Below are 19,279 nucleotides of genomic sequence, written 5' to 3' on the forward strand. Positions count from 1 at the left end.
AGGACTTGTATTACCCTATATCCCGTCGCAATATCCTCATCTTTAAGTTCTAGCCAGGCGCAGCCGCACTGGTCTGTGAGTCTGTGACTTGTGAAACATCCAACAAAGAGGAAAGTGTATGTCCAAACTGCGGTAGTTACGGAACGAAAGAGCAATCGATGGAGGCGCCAAGCCCAAGCGCGTAATTTCGTACCTGATTCCATCATCAGTCGGCACCTCTACTATCTTCATTCCACCACTCATATATGTAGAAACTCTCCGATAGCCTTATCTATCAAGGAAGGGTCAATCTGACCTAGAACATCGTCGACCAAGGCTACAAGAATGGTAGAGACGTTGCTTTGTCCCCAATTTAAATGGTAATGTATAAGCAATGTAGATGTATAGGGGCACAAATTTTCGACAAAGATCTAATCAGAGTGTTGTGTAGGAGCTACGATTAACGTTCAAACGTGCATTGGGATGATCAACGACTTGGTGGCGATGCGGTGACTGCGGATAGCTTTGCCTTGACTTTGCCTGTCTGCAACCGTACAACCGTACCCCGTCGGGATGTCCAGACAGGGTGCAAGTATTTCCGCAGCACGGAGGAAACTATATTTTAAGGGGAACAACGTTGCTGACACAACCCAGCCGTTCTCTCCACACTTCTTCTCCACCATCATGGATTTCGTCACAACCCTCCTACCACGCGCCGACGAAGAACTAAACTCGCCGTATGGATACACTCCGACGAGATATGTTGCCATCATTTTCATCGTGCTCTTCTCGCTGTCCACCCGTGAGTCCCAATATCACGTCGAGGAGTCATAGTCACGAGCTAACCATCGGAATTATTATTATGATGTCTAGTCGCCCATACAGCGCAGGCCAGCATATTTCGAACGTGGTGGTTGTTCCCAACAGCGTGCCTAGCTGGTGCAGTCGAAATCCTCGGCTGGAGCGGCCGTCTCTGGTCGAGCTACAACGTTGGCAACTCAGACGCGTTCCAAATTCAGTACGTCCTGCACCCATATTCTCTTTGATTGGGTCTCGCTCATCGGTGACCCACCAGGATTACCGCTACAATTCTCGCTCCTACACCGCTGGTAGCCGCGAACTTCATCATCCTCGGAAGAATTATCACGCGGCTTGGACCCGTGTACAGTCGGTTGAGCCCTAAGTGGTGTAAGTTCGCTCAGTCGCGAGCATCCACGTTATTCTGACACTCCTGCGTACAGACACCATCGTATTCCTTTGTTGTGTATGTGCATTTTATCTTGAGCCGTTGGATCTCTCCTCTAACACGTAGTCTCGCACCAGGATATCATCTCGCTCGTCATCCAGGGTGTTGGAGGAGGCATGGCCGCCGTCGCCTCAGACAACAACGAAGATCCCACACCGGTGAGTCGTTTCCGACACGCTGGTGCCACCCTCCACATGCTCATCAGATGCTGTATGTAGGGCGGCAACACAATGCTCGGCGGTATCATATTTCAAATGAGTAAGCTTTCGTCCCTTCGATATCCGTGACAGTCGCATTAAATACAATGTATGGAAACAGTCGCCATTGCCTTCTACGTTGTCCTCGCACTTGAATTCTTCATGCGATACCTGTGGGACCGCCCCATACGCTCGGTCGCTAAACCCATCCTGGGCGAACAGGAGGCCACACGGGGAGTACTTGACGGGCGTCTCAAGTTGATGAGCAGCGCCCTAGTCTTTAGTACACTGGTCCTATTTATCCGGTGCGTCAGCCGCCAATAGACATCTTTGACTGACTGACTGACTCCGTCTTATTCCGGGGTTTAGAGCTGTCTACCGAACAATTGAGTTGTCCGACGGTTGGGATGGCCGAATCATCACCACGGAGGTGTACTTCAGTACGTAGCGGTCTCGCCCACTCCCTGCCTTCCGTCGTTGAATTTTAATCATAATTCAGATGTACTTGACGGAATGATGGTCATATTTGCTATGGTAGCTATCAACATCGCTCACCCAGGTCTCCTCCTACCGACAAATCATGGCTCCTCGTACGTTATGCGCGAGAAGAGTGCAGACGAATCTACTCGGACTCTGGCTTAAATCCTTTCCGCTCGCGGATCACGGTTGGATCACGGATTGATGTTTTTCACTTTCAATCAAATCACGGACTTTACTTCATGGACCTGCGCACACTATGTTGTTAGAAAAGTACTTTCGTTTATCGGCCGCACATATCTATACTATGATTCGTTGCTAGTACATTCTGGGACATCATTTCTACGTACATAGATGATATACAAAATATGTCCCGAATCTGTCCTTAGGCCGTGAGACAACGTAGAATGTCTGATTCCACATAGGTCTGATAACGTGGGGCAGCATTATAGTCTATCTAGAACTATCGCCTGCTTGGAGATATTATTCTGGGTGGTAAAGGTAAATACTACGCGTCGCGCCACTAGGTTTTCGGACATCACATGACAGAACTCAGGGTCAACGTGACGCGACGACGGTCGTTCGATTCCGAAGCCTCGAATCTGTTGCACAATGTCCTTGCACAATGTTCGTGCCATTCAAGTTGAGTCGAGGCGTACTGAAGACCTTTGCCCCTCCGTGAGTACCTCAACCCTTCAACATCTCCCGTGTGCCCAACCATCGCACCAGAATTCCTCAAGCATACGCCTGGGCTGCAAAGTATGTCCCAACCATCGAACGTCCACTTTTAGATATGGCCCAAGGAAGTCCTGGATATCCGCCATCGAAGGACCTACTGGATGCGTTGAGTCTTGCAGCGTTGCAGCCTTCAAGTTCGCGATACTCTAGCGTGCTTGGGGACGTGCCTTTGAGGCGTCTCCTGGCTAAGGATATGGAGATTGTCTATGGGGAAGGAACTGAGATTGTAGCAGGTGACATCGCATTGACAGCAGGCTGTAACCTAGCCTTTGTAGCTGCGGTGATGAGCTTGGCTGATGCTGGCGACGAAGTCATCCTTCCAACACCTTGGTGAATTTCCTTCCTGTATCCATGGACGATCACTAACTTTTCACCTCAGGTACTTCAACCACCAGTACGGTTCTCATGTGAGACCAAAGAGAAACCCGGCTAATCTCGATGCAGGATGACCTTGGATTTATTGGGCGTACAGACCGTTTCGCTACCCACAAACGCTGCAGAGGGTTTTCTGCCTTCTGTGGAAGAATGCGCTAAGTTGATTACCCCGAAGACCAAGGCCATAGCGCTGGTGTCTCCAAACAACCCGGTTCGTTTGTACTTCCGGTTTCCCGTCGACACCCCCTGAGTCTTACTCTATCGCTTAGACAGGAGCTATCTATCCCCCAGCCTTGCTCGCCTCATTCGCTAAACTGGCCCATTCCCATAATCTCGCTCTGATTCTCGATGAAACGTACCGCGACTTCATCCTCGACTCGTCACCGCATGGTCTTTTCGCGGCACCGTCGATGCCACCGTGGAGGGACTACCTTGTTCATCTATTCTCCTTTTCCAAGTCGTACGCCATCCCCGGCTTCCGCCTCGGGAGCATCGCAGCCATCCCAGCCTTCCTCAAACACGCTGAGACGGCGTTAGACTGTCTCCAGATATGTCCGCCTCGAGTCCCCCAAATCGCGCTGGCCACAAACGATCTCCTCCCCGCTCTCCGACCCTCTATACGAACCAATTCACTCGCTATAGCCGCTCGACATGACTTGTTTCGGAGGTCGCTGCCCTCTACGTGGTTCATCGGTTCACAGGGAGGGTATTACGCTTTCGTCAGACATCCGTTTGATGGCGTGAAATCGGATGCCGTGTGTCAGCGATTGGCAGAGGAGATGGGTGTGGTGTCGCTCCCTGACAGGTTCTTCTCCAACTCGGAGGTGGGGGAGGTTGTAGATGCGGGGAAATGGATAAGGTTCTCGGTGGCGAATGTGGACGATGAACAGATTACCCGCGTCTGTGAGCGGTTGAAGGAGAGCGAAACAAGGTTTCTCTGGCCAATGCGGCCGTGAGTAAATTGACTTTCGTTTGTCTGTACGTACTACTTTTGAGACGTCTCTAGATAATCAAGAGCTTACCCGTGTCCGAGATATACGCTGGGATTGTCCAAATCGAAATGACTCTCCAGATCGAAATCTGTAGTCAAGGATCCTTTTCATCGGAGGGTCTGCTTATGAAGAGGCCCGAATCCTCGAATTGCGCTGAGACTGGCTTCGATGCCGCTACAGACACCGTCGATCTTAGCAGTCAGACTACACTGTCGTGGTTAACTCGCATCGTCGATGCGATGCGGCCGTTCGGCGCGATTGAGCGCGAAAACGCGCTCCAATCACGTACACTCCTTTCGGAATTCCAACTGTTGGATTATGTGTTTTTCTATACTCCCTTTCTGTCACCTCGCTGTAGATATTTGACGTGGCCTTCTCGACTCTCACTGCTGGCTCTCTGGTGTCTCGTACATGGAGCACCATCTGCCGACCGCATGTATTCCGTACGCTCTCTTTGTCCTGCCAGAACGCCGATGCTCGGCTCTCCTAGCCCCACTTTGAAGCCCACCCCACCTCAGTGAATATATCCGCGAAGTTCACCTCAGTTGGGACGATGTTTGCTACGCCATTCCGGAGTCGTCCCAAGAGTGTTGCCGTCGGTTCAAGAACTTGCGCGACTTGTACATTGGGGAGGGGACTGTAAACTTGGAGATGACCCCAGCACCGCTTGCCGCAGGGATCAGGTCGATGCTTGCCGCCCCTCGCCTTCGCAAACTGAGCTTACATGGTTGGGCATTTAGGATTCCTCTGACCTTCTCAGCATGCTCCCTATCGCACTCGAGGAACTATCGCTCAAGAAGATCCTTATAACAGATACTGGCGCGAAGGCACTCAGACCATCTACCATACGTCTGGAAGCTCTTCGGACTCTCCAGTTACTGGATATATTCCACCCAATGCTCGAACCAGACACCTTTGTGTGTCCTAATCTCGACTGCTTGAGGATTGAACGGCGTCATGGAGAACCTTGGGATTTTCCATCGTGGATTCCTGCGAGTTTATCAAGAACTCACGCTAGACAGTGTGTCTCCACTATGTTCGTTTGCTGCTGATTGACTAATCCGCCCGCTTTAGTTGACTGTACGTGCAGGACATATGGTCTCCCTTCCTGACCATCAATCTGACCTCAAGTAACAACTCGTATCCCTTGCACTGCAACCACCACGTGGTGGAGTGCGTCCTGGCCTTTCCGTGGCGCAAGGGATTAATCGTCGCCTCACAGCGACGAGAACTAACAGGACGTCCCCTGGCTGAACACAGCAGGGGTTTCTCAAAAATGCCGTGAGGCCCCAACCGATGGAGCGACCATCGGGAGGCAGGAACCGCTCGTACGAGATGAGCGGGGCCACCGAGGGGCGCCGACCCCGAGGGAAAACCAGCGATACAACAGCAGGCCACGACGCACCGCGAGCGCAAGGCAGCTGCCCAGCTACAGGACGGGCAAACAATGCAGAACGCTGCAAAGACAACACAACCAGTCGGGTCGTACAAGGGAACACCCAAACCCAAAACTAAGAATAACACCACAACCGCAGCCAAACCAACACAAGGAAGACCCACAGGTGCCCCCCCACACAGCTAGCTGAACCAAACGAACACTCCGCAGACCTCAACGGCGAGGCATACGCAACACGAGGAAGAGAGGAGGCCAGGCCGCCTAAGCCAAACTCAGGGTAGCCACGAAATAAAACCCCCTGGCAAAAAAAAGAAAAAAGGAAAACCCCCCAAAGAAAACCCCCACCACACACTACTACGAACGACAACATGACGAACACCTCCACAGCCATGGACACAAACCTGGCCGGGCCAGCAGGAACGATGATACTAGATGCCCCCCCCAACGCAGCCGCCACGTCCGCGAAAACCACCAAAAGAAAGCGTCCCAATGCCCTCGAAAGGGAAGATGGGGAGCTCGATGACGAAGGGGGAGCCCACGAAGGCGAAAGCCAGGGCGACCCCCGCACAACCAACCCAACGAGCAACCCCCGCCCCCCCCCCACCAAGGCGCCCAACCCACCGCCCACCTAACGAACGAATACCAGCCAAACAACCCCCACGCCCAGACAACGCGCAGGGGCCTATCCCCCCTCGAACCAACACAATCCCGAATAGCGTACACCAAAGCCACCTACCCGAGGGTCGTGAAGTCCCTGGACAGCCTCCTCGCTGAAATAATGGAGACGACAGCCGGCGCCGTCAGAGCGAACCCCGACAAGTACCTAGCCCTCCTCGTATATGGAGGCGGAAACAAAATCAAGGAAGAGAACCCCAACCTCACGAGCGACATCAAAGACTTTCTCCGGGGGCTCACCATCGCAGGGAACGAGAGGATTCGCGTAGTCGACCCACCGAAGAGAGACACAGACAAGAGGGGGGAGTTCGCCAAGCCCCACATCCTGCTGCTTCACCACGGATCGCCCGAACTCCGGGCGTACCTACTGTGGTACCAAACCTTCGCGTTCCAAACTGAGGGAAGGAAAATAGCTTTCTCCGCCCTCCGTTTCGATGCCAACGTCAGACCCTGGTTCATAACAGACATTGTCGGCAGAGCAGTATCCGACGACCCCGAGGCCATCCAAGAGGGCCTAACAACCATCACCTCAGCCCTTGCGAAGGACACCGACTTCAGGAACCACGTCGACGCATGTCTTGCGAAGGTGGAAAACTCCAGGTCGATTGACGAACGCGTGCAGGACACGCTCAAGAGCTTTGAAATCCATAGCATGCGCGTAACGAACAGAGAAAAGAAGGAGATAACCATATGGCAACTCTTCGCAGACCCTATCGCGAACAACGGGCTGGAGTTCAAGGAGTGGCTGAGAATCATCACATCCCGGCGCTACATTATTGATGAGATCGACGAAATGTTCATCCGGAGCAAAAACCTCAAACCCTACGACCCGTGCGCATTCTGCAAGAGCGAGATTCACCCCGAAGAACAGTGCCCCTTCCCGCTAGTAGCCGACTGGAAAGGCCCCATACCCAGAGAAGTAAGAGCTGAACGAGCCAGAGCCAAGGAGGAGGCAGCGGCGAGAGACAGAACCAGGGAATGAGGAAACCCACGAGGTAGCCGGGGAGGGAGTAGAACTACCAGAGGCAGCACCTCTAACTCTTCTCGCGCCCGTCCGTACTAGTCACTTACTCGTTACGATAGAACCGCATGGAACTACAGACACAATCCGAGACCGTAACATTGCGTGACCCACTCAGACCCACCCCCCCTGATCGAGCAAAAACCCTAGCCGCCAATATACTACGTCCTAGACTAGCGAACATAGCTCCCCAAAAACATAGGGCCCAGACCGCGGAAGCCAAACCCGCCACAAAATAAAAATAAAAAAGACACCATTAAATGAGAATAAAACACACAGGTACCGACACAGCCAGCCACCCCCCGAGTAGCGTAACAGTCAACGTCCAGCAACGATGAAGAGAGCGAAAAGGACTAGAGACGACGAACCGATCCCGCGACGGATAGAAATGCCCAATGGCGACCTACCCAAACGGAAGGTCCCTGAAGCCAAAAGGATGCGCATGCAAGTAGACGACCCGATAGACCTCTACGCAAACGGGAAGAGGATGACCAAGAAGCTCCCCAAGCCCAGAGCAAAGTACAGACCATACGCCCCGCCAAATTTCGACTGCCTCGGCCCAGAAACATACCAAAGCATAGCCGCAACACGACACATCGAAATCGTAAACGTGGAACCAGGCCACGACGGCTTCCCAACGAAAAGGGTAGAAGCGAGGCTCCGGGGATGCACCAGCACCCCCCTCCCCCCCGAACTCGTAGCCCCCAACCCGCACTGGGGCCAAATACCAGAAGACACCCAAACCACCGCTACAACGATCCCCTTCACGACTGCGCCCCTCCCCAGAGTCGCACACAAGAACTCCACAATGATAGGAAACATGAGGGAGGGTCTGAAGAGAAGGCTGGAGCAGACGAAGGGCATAACGATGCTAATAATCCCCTTCGGCGCAGGCAACAGGTTCACCAGGGAGAACCCCAACTACCCAGGACAAGTGACCGCGTTCCTCCAGAGCCTCAGAGGGGCTGGCACGAGCCAAATCGTAGTGGTCCCCCCATCCCACCAGTTCACCCCACCTACGAGGGCGCAGTTCGCCATGCCCTTCGCCTATGTGGCTACAAACATCCCGCCAGAGCTGAAACGCCTCCTCGAACGGCGGCAGACATTCGCCTTCCAAATCGACGGCAAAAAACACGCGTTCAACGCAGTAGCAGTCCCCAACGACGCGCCAACGTCCTGGGTGATAGCAAACTTCGCGGGAGGAAGCATAGCGGACAACCCCAACGAAATGAGGAGTGCACTGGAGGCGATCATCAACACCCTCTTCGAGGACGCCTACGTAACCCGCGAAATAGACAAAGCGCTAGCAACAAAAGGAGTAGGCGGCTCAGTGCAAGAGAGAAAAATCATCGCCCTATCATCACTAAGCCTAACGCTCATCCAGCGAAAGAACGAACGGGGCGAGAACTCACCCATATGGCAACTAGCTGGGAGACCCATACATGATAACCACAAAGATCATCGCATGTGGCTCAAAACGATACGACGGATCACCTTCGAACTCGACGACATGAAATCGCTCTCATCGACGACAGAAACAGTCGGATGTGTATGGTGCAAAGCTGAGACCCACAGCAGCGAAAGCTGCCCCTTCCCCAAACTGAAAGACTGGAAGGGACCAACACCGGACGCCGAGGAATTCGTGAGGCCTGAGCCGCCCTACAGGCCCGACGCAGGCAAACGAAAGACGAAACCTACAGGAATAGGTAAAAAGGGGAAGAAGAACCGCCGGAGGCCAGAGGACAGGCAGCCAGGACATACACGTAGCTAATCTAGAAAAGACCTAATATTATCAAAAGTGCTGCGCAGTTTCGGGACCGCACAATAAAGACAGACAGGCAGCGCATAAGTGAAGGTTGAGGGCTGAATTTACTGACGGGAAACCGGACAGGTAAGCCACAACCAGGTAAAGGCCGAGGGGGGGGCCGGGTGAACCAAATCACCGAAGGAAAATACGAAGTACCTGTACCCGAATACAGGGAAAAGTACCACCACCCCTAAAGGCCAGAGGGGCTAGCAGACCCCCCTGGTCGCCTCAAACCTGCTACGAACAACCACATGTCATATGCGCAAGCAGCCACAGGCATTATGAACCGCACTAGCAGAGGGGAAAGCAGCAACGTAGCCGGCCGCAACCCCAGGGAAGCAGGGCGGAGAAGCACACCAGGCAACAGCGATTCAGAAGAGCAAGCCGCTCCACACACACCCATGCCGGGTCATACAGGATCGAGCCAGCATGCCGCGAACTCGAATCCAGCCCAAGACGAAGGGCCCACCAGCGATAATAGGCGAACGCGTAACGCCCCCCCAACCGCAGCTAGAGGAAATGCGGGAACAACGCCGAAAAGGGGGAAAAAAGGGAGAAATAACCGAGCGACGATTAAAGTTGCATCCTTTAACATGAAAGGATACTCGACCCTGCAAGAGGAGGGCGGCCCAATGTCCAAATGGCTGAAAATTAACCAAATAATGAGGGAAAATAAGTATGGAATCATGTTCCTGCAAGAAACACATATGGACAACGAGAGGGAGCGAACAATCCAAGACCTGTTCGGGCGACGGCTTAGAATAACAGCCTCAGCCGACCCCACCAAACCGACACAACGAGCTGGCATAGCAGCAGTGCTGAACAGAGGGGAGTTCAACGCAGACCACGCCAAATGCGTAGAGATAATCCCGGGAAGAGCACTCCTGGTGAAAGCCCAAATACACGGAGGAAAGAAACTCTCTATACTGGGCATCTACGCCCCCAACAGCGTGGCAGAAAATGCAGAGTTCTGGAACCAAATAAAAGCATACTTCGAGAGCAAGCCCAACGAACGACGGCCAGACCTGATGGTAGGAGATTTCAACGTAGTTGAGGAGGCACTGGACAGAATGCCGGCTAGGCTAGAAAGAAACGCTGCGACTGAAGCCCTTGACAGGCTCAAGCTCGAACTGAGACTACGCGACGGCTGGAGGGCAACCTACCCAGACAGCGCAAGATTTACGTTCACGCAGACAAGGATAAGGGAGAACGACACCCCTGCAATGTCGCGAATTGACAGAATATACGTGACAAACAAAGTACTGGAGAAAGCGAGAGAATGGGAAATGAAACCGTCAGGCCTCAACAGCGCAGACCACTGGATGGTATCTGTCCGTGTATCTACCGAAGGTGCACCCGAAATCGGTAGAGACCGATGGACAGTGCCGGAACGAGTGCTAAGCGATAAGAAATTCCTCGACGATGCGTCCAAAATAGCCCAGAAATGGGCAGACACTGCCGCCACCAGGGGTACCGAGAGAACGAATGATACAAACCCCCAAGAACTATACGCAAAATACAAAAACGAAATATTAGCGACAGCCAGGGCAAGAGATAAGGCCCTCGTACCGCAGATTAAGCAGAAAATAGGACAACTCCAAGACGACCTCAGCGACCTAGCCAAAAAAGAACAAAACAGTGAGACAATGAAAAAGATAATAGACAAGACGAGAGAACTCACGACCATGGAAAGAAGGAGACACATTAAAGCCAGGAAGAGAGTCCACATAATGGACAGGCTCGAAGGGGAGAAAATGACACGGTCATGGATCCAAACAAACCGCCAGATCAAACCGAGAGACGTGATGTACATGTTAAAGAAAGCGACCCAGAACGGGCAGACACCCGAGTACGAGAAGAACTCGAGGAAAATGGCAGACCTGGCAAGAAACTACCACAACGACCTACAAAACGATGGGCGAGAGTCCAGAGACGAAATAACAAGGATAAGAGAAACAAGGAACCTTCTCCGCGGGATCCAAGCTGAACCCAACGCCGATGAACGAGAAATGATGAACCAACCAATCACGAAAGAGGAAGTAAAAGAGGCGCTGAAGATGTCGAGCAACCACAAGGCAGCAGGCCTAGACGGAGCAACATATGAGCTGTGGAAAAAACTAATAGCACACGAAGCCCATGACAACGCACAAAATGAGAACATCCTAAGCATGATGACAGCCGCGTTCAATGACATTGAAGAACATGGGCTCCTCCCTGACTCTAACTTTGCAAAGGGCTGGATGTGCCCCGTCTAGAGCACGTCGCGCTCTCCCACATGTTCGGGTGAAGTTCACCTGAATGGCCGAACGACACCCGAACAACACTCGAACAACACCCAAACAGAGTCCGAACACTAGCTGAATAAATTTCACTAAATATTCTATTTTACTGTTCAGCTATTGTTCACCTGATGTTCGGGTGACGTTCATGTCATATGAACTGTTCACCTGAACAGTAGGTGAATTCAGATGAAAATGATCAGGTGAAATTCACCTGATGTTCAGGTGGTGTTCATATGTTCATCTGAAATTCACCTGAACACCAGATGATGTTCATATGTTCACCTGAATTTCACCTGGTGTTCAGGTGAACAATACCTGAACAAGCATAATGACTATATTAATCAATAATCAATAATATCAGTTATAAATTGAAATAAAAAAAAACATCAGAAGGAATTGAACCCGCGACGCTGTGCATAGTTAAGCGCCCAATAAGCGCTACAGCTTCGCAAATTACCACTGGGCCATAATGGCACTGACTGGTATGATACATTTATATAATATGATATCTCACAATTGTCTTATCTAATCGTTATCTAATCGCTATCTCATGTTTATCTAATCACACCGCCCATCGCCGAAATAAGCGCCGGAGTCCAGAAATGGCAGGTGGTTGATTCACTGCCACGTCTCTTTCTTTCTCACTACCAGCACCATCGATAACGCCCCCGAGCATGCACAACAGCGACGACAACGCCGACAACATGCAGCGACGAAGCCAAGATCAAAGACCCCCAATGACACGCAGCCAAAGCAAGAAGGCTCCCAGCGTCGCCGTGAAAACCAAGTCGACAAAACCCGCACGCAAAACCACCAAAGCAACGGATAAAAAGGAAGTGGACGAGCTGGGGAAAAGGTGCGTGTATCACCTGCTGCCTTCTTCCATTTACTGATATTCCCGCTCCCCCATTTCTTGTCCCCCGCGCTCTCTGGCTACCACGACGACAACAACGCCATTGCCACCACCACCACTCCACCCTTCTCCCCTGTGCTGTCTGGCCACAACGACGATGACACGACGACGACGCCGCTGCCACCACCACGCGCCGTCTGGCCACAACGACGACGACGATGCTGCTGCCACCACCACTCCACCCTTCTCCCCCACGCTGTTTGGCCACAACAACGACGACACGACGACGACGACGACGCCGCTGCCACCACCACCACTCCACCCTTCTCCCCCACGCTGTTTGGCCACAACAACAACGACGACGCCGCCACCGCCATGACAATGATGCAACCACCTGGCCACGATGACACGACGACGCTGCTGCCACCACCACTCCTCCCTTCTCCCCCACGCTGTCTGGCCACCACCACCACCATGCACTGTCTGGCCACAACAACGACAACGACTGACGCCGCCACCGCCACAACGGTGACGACGACACTGCCACCACCACCACCACCGCCACACCTCCCTGCTCCCCGCACTGTCTGGCCATCACCACCACCACAACAATGCCGCCACCATCACGACAACAACGCCGCCACCCCGCCACCCCTATCACCTCTCTGTCCACCACGCACGACAACGCCGCAACGCCACCACGCTGCCATGCCCACTCCCACACCATGCATGATGATGCTGCCACGCTGCCTCCCTTGCCTCTCCCTGTCCACCACGCATGACGACACTGCAACGCCGCCACAACACCACGCTGCCTTGCTCACACACCAATATAGCAAGCCTGCCAGCCGACGCGGCAGCACCAGGTGAAGAGTTCCACTCTTTTTAATTAGTAACAAAGGTCTAACTTGAGAGTAGGAGTAAGGCATCTGCTGTTCAGGATACTGAGGCCAGTATAACTACCAAACTAACCTTGTACGTAGCTTGTTGAATATGAATATACTTGAGTATTGAGACCCTGACAGTACTGAGAATGTGCTTGAAAAGAGTGGGGCTTCAATTGCTCCTCCTCCTCGGCGCCGATTGTCCGCCCCGAAGAATGTTTCTTCTGGTTCCTCACGCATGTCTCGAGTCCGAGTTGAAGAGTCAGATGAGGGTGAGGGTGAGGGTGAGGGTGACGATAATGATGACGACGAGGGTGAGGGTGAGGAGGGTGAGGATGATGGCGAGGGTGAAGGTGAGGGTGAGGGTGAGGGTGAGGGCGAAGATGAAGGCGAGGGTGAAGGTGAAGGTGAAGGTGAAGGTGAAGGCGAGGGCGAGGGCATGGGTGAAGATGCAGGTGAGGGTGAGGGCGAGGGTGAGGGCGAGGGTGAAGGTGAAGGTGAAGGTGAGGGCGCAGATGAAGGCGAGGGTGAAGGTGAAGGCAAGGGCGAGGGTGAGGGCATGGGTGAAGATGCAGGTGAGGGTGAGGGTGAGGGTGAGGCTATGGTGGTGGATACGCCTTTCACACCACCTAAGGTAGGCGTAAAGCGACCTATCACGTCCCCTATTTCTCCCACCCGTGATGTCAAGGCATCTCGCTGTTCCGTAGCACAAGTAACCACTCTTGCTACCACTACCGACACTCCGCCTTCGCCATCGTCACCTGAAGATCTTCAAGGGGCCTCTCGAATTGTTGGTGGATTTGCACGTGGTAAGGCCATTGGGAATGCACCAAATATGGCTGACCTCGGTATTTTTACTCATATGCTTCAATTCAGATTTACTAATTAATTTGAATTAGGTGATATTGGCATGGCAGCTCCTGTGGCTACAGTCCACAGAGGCAAACTTGTGGTTTTCACTTCGCGTGATGCTACCAAGCCCGCCTACTCAATTCGAGTCACCAAGGCAACCAATTTGGGTGCTGTACTCAATGAAGCTGCACTTCGCTTTGACGAATTGAAGTGTAAGCTTTCATATTATTTCAATTTCATTTAACTTACATATTTCAGATTGTCGGATTTCCGTATTGGAGAGTGAGATGTGGGACTTGAAGGGGACATTCAACTTAGCTGTTGAGTGTATTGATGACCTGGAGTGGGATGCTGACTCTTGTTTGACCATCCTCGCTGTAAGTTTTTCAGTTTCTTAATCTTTATTAATAATTTATATTATTTTGCAGGAAGCTACCCGCTTTACCTCTGGCTCCCTTGCCAGCGTACCGGGCAGTGCTGCTGCCATTAGCAGGAGTGTTACTCCTGCTATCACCAGCGCTGTCCGCTCTGTTGCCTCAGACGAGGTCACAGAAACTCAAGGCTATGAGGCCTTCGCTCCCAACTCAGCCCAGCGCTATATCGCTGAGCGTTTGAAGGTCCCTTACGCTCACACCCCCAGGGGTAGTGACAAAGGGGGCATTCATAATGCCTATCAGCGCTGGCGGGCGGTTGATGCTGCCCAAGCCAAGATTGATGCCCTCATTTCTGAGGGCAAGTGGGATGGTGCTAAGCCTAGCTCTGAGGCTATCAAGAAGGTTTTCTTTGGCAGAACCTCCCACCACGATTGGAACAAGGTATTTGTCAAGGCAGTGGCCCACCCTCTACTCCTTGACTTCTTGGAACAACGTGGTGGTGTTGATAGCAAGCACAAGATGTGGCATGGAAGGAAGCCAACTCAGATGGTCATCTCTGAGGTGGCTGATGAGCTTGCAGCATTAGCTGCAAAGGTTGAGAAGGGAAAGGGAAAGGGAAAGGCTCAGGTTGAGGCCAAGAGCGGCAAAGGTGGAGCCTCTAGCTCCAAGGCTGGGAAGGGTAAAGCCACTGCAAAGTAGGTATATACTTACATGTCTCTATGCTGCCATATTTTTTGGCTTTGTCTTTTTTTTAAAAAAAAAATCTGATTGGTTCTGAGTGTCTACAAGTATGCTGACATGAGCTTAGTTTGCTATTTAACTTAGGACTCATCCTTCTTACCATTTGTCTCACATTTGGTTTGCTGCCTTGTGCAGCTGCTATGCCTATAGAAGATCAATTTCCCAGCATTCTGTTTTCAGACTTTGCTGAGTTTATTTCTGAGAACTATGGCTCAGAAGTCACACTCTCTACTGTGCTTCTCATCTTGTTCAGTTTGACAAGTAACCCAGATCTCTTAAATCTGCATGCCAAACAGCAGGTGGCAGGTGGATCTAGAAAATGGTCAGAGTCCATTACTGGATGGATGACTGCACTGGCTAGAGCTATTTCAGCCAGACTGGGTGATGAAGCTACATCTTCTTTATTTCTTCCAGAGATAGATGTACCAGGCAACAAGTCGAATTCAGAAAAAACTACAATTTTGGCAAAGAAATTCAACAAATTGTCTATTGTCTTGAAGCTAAGGCCTTACAACAAATCTGGAGTTTTGAAGCGTAAACTCAGGCCAATATCAAATGCTTTGATCCAGCCAGCATTGGTTATATGCCCCAGTACCATGCAGTGTTCAACTGCAACTTGTAATGGTTGTGCACTTGGTCAAAATACTCGTGAACGGGATACTTCAGAAGTAACATTGCTCAAAGGAAGTGAATGTTTCTTCCATGTGCCAGTTCTGAGTGGTATTTGCTCTCGGTGCCATTCCATATTCTACGCAGATCATGAGAGCTATAAAGAACCTGGATTTACTGGAAGAATGTCATTTTACTTAAACAATGCTAAGTATTTGAAGGTTGGGCAAAAAGTCTGGGTTGATCGAGTTGTCTCCAATGCTATTGTCAATGCAACATATAGTTTTCATGCCTCTACTGCAGCAATCACAGAGTTTTGGAATGAAAGCTTCAACACTCAGCAATCAGTCTTTCAAATCACTAGACGGCATATTTGGAAAGCATTTGTACTTGAGATGAGTAGGCAAATGGCCAAGCATTCTGGCACCAATCTGATTCTGGAGGATGGGATATCCATTGACACAGTTACTAGCAAGGCACTTGAGGAGCTGGGTCAAAGTGGTATCATTGATGCTGCAAGGACCCATTCTTGCTCAGAATGTACTCATGAATATAAAAATGTGGCAGATACTATTCCCAGACAGGCCACTGATCCTGCTGGTGTAGTTGGTGTTGATGAGAATAGTGCTGTTCCTGAGTACTCCGGTCCTGGCATTGAACAACATCACCATGCTCAAGATGATGATGATGATGATGATGATGATGCTATGGATGTTGATTCAACATCTTCTAACTTGGGAAACTCTGATTCTGGTGAAGTAGAGTTGGTTAAAATGGTTGTAATGGATGGCATTGTGATGGGACCAAGACACTGTGCTATTGATGGTTGCATAGAACCCCTTGCAAATGCTCACACAGGTGTCTTCTGTGTAGGTCATGAAGACAAAAGAATGGGGCGGTGTTGTGTAAAGGGTTGTGAGGCAAATCTTGTAGAAGGAACGAAAGCTTGTCAAATTCATCAGCAACAGTGGAACACCCATCGTGGAAGATATGGAAACCAATCCATGCTTGGAATGAGAAGAGCTCTAAGAAGAGCAGAGGCAGAGACCCAAGATTGGTTGCCTGCCCAAACACGAGCCAGATTGCAGCATGATGACGATGATGCTCAAGAAAATAGTGGCACTTCCTATAAAAACTATTTTTCTGCACCACGATTTTACTGTGTTGAGACACTGTGTGCACCATGTGGAGTGGTCATAGCATGGAAGAAATTTGCCAAGTCAGAATCTCCTACCAAAATTGTCAAATTTCTGGAGGAAGTCTATCCTACTCCAGAGAGTAAACCAAGCTATGTCTGCATTGACAAAGCATGTGTTGTACTTAGACATATTCTCAAGCAAGGAGACTGGCCAAAGTGGGAAGACACTACAAGATTTATTGTTGACTCCTACCATTACATCAACCATCGGACCACTGACTATATCTGTCGTACTTGGTGTAATCCAGCGCCTCTGAATGGCTCTGCTCCCAATCTTGTAACTGTTGAGCAAGACAACAGTGGTAACTTCTATTACAAAAGAGCTTTCAATACTCAAGTAAGTGCTTACTGAATTGACTCTGTATTAGCTAGCTAAATAATGATTATTCAGGCTTGTGAGCAACTAAATGCTTGGCTGGGTGGCTTTCAGACAGTCTTGAACAAGATGTCTGTTAGCAACTTTGACTTTACCATCCATGCTTTATTGTTTTTGCATACTCAACGGGTAATTGCAAAGCAACAGAAGAAGAAGCAAAGGAATGTAGAAGAGAGCAGTGATGATAGTGATGATGAGGCAGGGGTTGATATTGAAAGAGATGATGAGGTATAAAGCTTTGTACTTTAGATATTATTCAGATGTTGTTTATGTGTAGTTCAGATGATATTCAGGTGAAGTCCAGATAAAGTTCGGCAAATGTTCAGCTAACATTCAGCTAATGTTCGACTAAAGTTCAGGTGATGTTCGGCCAATGTTCAGATGATGTTCGGGCGATGTTCGCCTGATGTTCAGATGTCGTTCAGGTAGTGTTCAGGTGGCATTCAGGAGATGTTCAGATGGCATTCATCTGGCATTCGGATAAAGTTTGGGTGATCTTTGTTCACCCGAACATCACCAGAACATCATCTGAACATTATCTGAACCTGAACAAAGGCTACAAACAGAACCTGAACATTACCTGAACATTCGGTGAAATTCACCTGAACAATATCTGAACAATACCCGAATACCCGAACGTCACCTGAACGTCAGGTGAACATGTGGTGGACTGCAACATACACCCCGTCTACAAAAAAAACAGCAAGGAAGAGATAGAAAACTACCGCCCAATAACCCTGCTCAACACTGACTACAAATTAATGACCAAAACACTCACAATAAGACTAGCACGAGCCGCCCCAAAACTACTCCACAAAAGCCAAGCGGGATTTGTACCAGGAAGACGCATATATGATCAAACACAGCTGCTGAAAATGCTTGTAAACTACGCAGACCTAGTAGAGGAGAACGGAACAGTCATAGCACTAGACCAAGAAAAGGCGTATGATAAACTCGAACACGACTACCTATGGCAAGTCCTTCGAGCGTTCAAAATACCAGAACGATTCATTAAAACGATAAGTGGACTTTACAGTAACGCCCATACATCGGTGATGATTAACGGCTGCCTGAGCAGCCCCTTTAAAGTAACCAGAGGAGTACGCCAAGGGGACCCCCTATCGTGTTTACTCTTCGACCTCGGAATAGAGCCACTGAGCGTCGCGATAAGGACGTCCGGGATCAAAGGTATCGAAGTCCCGGGCACCGAAGATAAACTAATAGCAAACCTGTTCGCGGACGATACAACAGTCTTCCTAAATGAAGAAGATAACTTCAACGCCCTCCAGACAATCCTTGACAAGTGGTGCATAGCAGCGGGAGCGAAATTCAACACAAAAAAGACCCAAATCCTGCCAATAGGCAGTGCAAGATACCGGGAAAGAGTGATAAGAGAACGCAAAACAAACCAAGAACACCAAGCGATACCAGAAGGAATGAGAATAGTCCCAGACGGACAACTAACTAGAATCCTAGGCGCGTGGATTGGAAATAACGGGAACCAAGAATCCCCCTGGACCCCCATCGTGGAAAAAATCGATGAGGACCTCGAAAGATGGGAAAGAGGGCACCCCACGTCAGAAGGGAGGAAACTAATCATACAAATGGTCGTCGGAGGGAGGACCCAATACCTAGCCCGAGTACAGGGGATGCCCAAACAAATTGAGGACAACCTAAGGAAACGAATAAGGAAATTCTTCTGGGGAGAAAAAAGAAGCCCAGTCCGAGAGGAAACAATCTTCGCGCAGCCAGGGAATGGTGGACAAGGAGTACTTGATATACGATCCAGAAACGAAGCGATACAGATAATGTGGCTCAAAGACTACATGAAGCTGACAGACAGGCCGCTATGGGCACACTTCGCAGACAAAATCCTGGCGCTAAACAAAAGGAAATGCGACGGAGCACTACAAATGGAACTTAAAGAGAACATGTTTCTGCAGACATGGCGGCCCAAGCTAAACGGGCCGGCGAACAAATGCCCCAAAGACCTAAAGACAATGATAACAACAGCATTAAAATACGGCACGAGACTCGAAGCGATTAAGATAACAAGGAAGGCCGCAAGGGAGATGCCGATATGGGCCCATGCAAGAGAAAATGCAAGGCTGAGAATGGCAACGACGTCAAACGCGAGTATATGCCTAAGGACAAAACACAAAGTAAGACTGGTCGGAGACGCAGAACTAGTCGCGAACCACCTAACG

The 19,279-nt window shown here is 50.5% G+C and overlaps 5 protein-coding genes across 5 annotated transcripts; all 5 read left to right on the forward strand.

Moving 5' to 3' along the window:
* Nucleotides 1–663: 663 nt before the first annotated feature.
* On the forward strand, nt 664–2,064 carry PC9H_011146 (uncharacterized protein; the record flags this gene model as incomplete). Its single annotated transcript, XM_036780631.1, has 9 exons — nt 664–781; nt 853–997; nt 1,055–1,167; nt 1,221–1,243; nt 1,303–1,383; nt 1,444–1,483; nt 1,544–1,727; nt 1,792–1,862; nt 1,922–2,064. The coding sequence occupies 9 exons, from the start codon at nt 664–666 to the stop codon at nt 2,062–2,064; spliced, it is 918 nt and encodes a 305-aa protein (XP_036628014.1).
* A 460-nt stretch (nt 2,065–2,524) lies between these two features.
* PC9H_011147 (uncharacterized protein) lies at nt 2,525–4,494 on the forward strand (the record flags this gene model as incomplete). The annotated part of the gene is made up of 6 exons (XM_036780632.1): nt 2,525–2,577; nt 2,629–2,967; nt 3,082–3,223; nt 3,282–3,911; nt 4,019–4,324; nt 4,363–4,494. 6 exons carry the CDS (start codon nt 2,525–2,527, stop codon nt 4,492–4,494), a joined length of 1,602 nt encoding a protein of 533 aa, XP_036628015.1.
* Nucleotides 4,495–4,765: 271 nt separating this feature from the next.
* PC9H_011148 (uncharacterized protein) lies at nt 4,766–6,032 on the forward strand (the record flags this gene model as incomplete). The annotated part of the gene is made up of 2 exons (XM_036780633.1): nt 4,766–4,921; nt 5,682–6,032. 2 exons carry the CDS (start codon nt 4,766–4,768, stop codon nt 6,030–6,032), a joined length of 507 nt encoding a protein of 168 aa, XP_036628016.1.
* Nucleotides 6,033–6,178: 146 nt separating this feature from the next.
* On the forward strand, nt 6,179–7,057 carry PC9H_011149 (uncharacterized protein; the record flags this gene model as incomplete). Its single annotated transcript, XM_036780634.1, has 1 exon — nt 6,179–7,057. The coding sequence occupies one exon, from the start codon at nt 6,179–6,181 to the stop codon at nt 7,055–7,057; it is 879 nt and encodes a 292-aa protein (XP_036628017.1).
* Nucleotides 7,058–7,430: 373 nt separating this feature from the next.
* On the forward strand, nt 7,431–8,867 carry PC9H_011150 (uncharacterized protein; the record flags this gene model as incomplete). Its single annotated transcript, XM_036780635.1, has 1 exon — nt 7,431–8,867. The coding sequence occupies one exon, from the start codon at nt 7,431–7,433 to the stop codon at nt 8,865–8,867; it is 1,437 nt and encodes a 478-aa protein (XP_036628018.1).
* Nucleotides 8,868–19,279: the final 10,412 nt, after the last annotated feature.

This window comes from Pleurotus ostreatus (assembly GCF_014466165.1).
Source record: "Pleurotus ostreatus strain PC9 chromosome Unknown scaffold_8, whole genome shotgun sequence".
NCBI lineage: Eukaryota > Fungi > Basidiomycota > Agaricomycetes > Agaricales > Pleurotaceae > Pleurotus > Pleurotus ostreatus.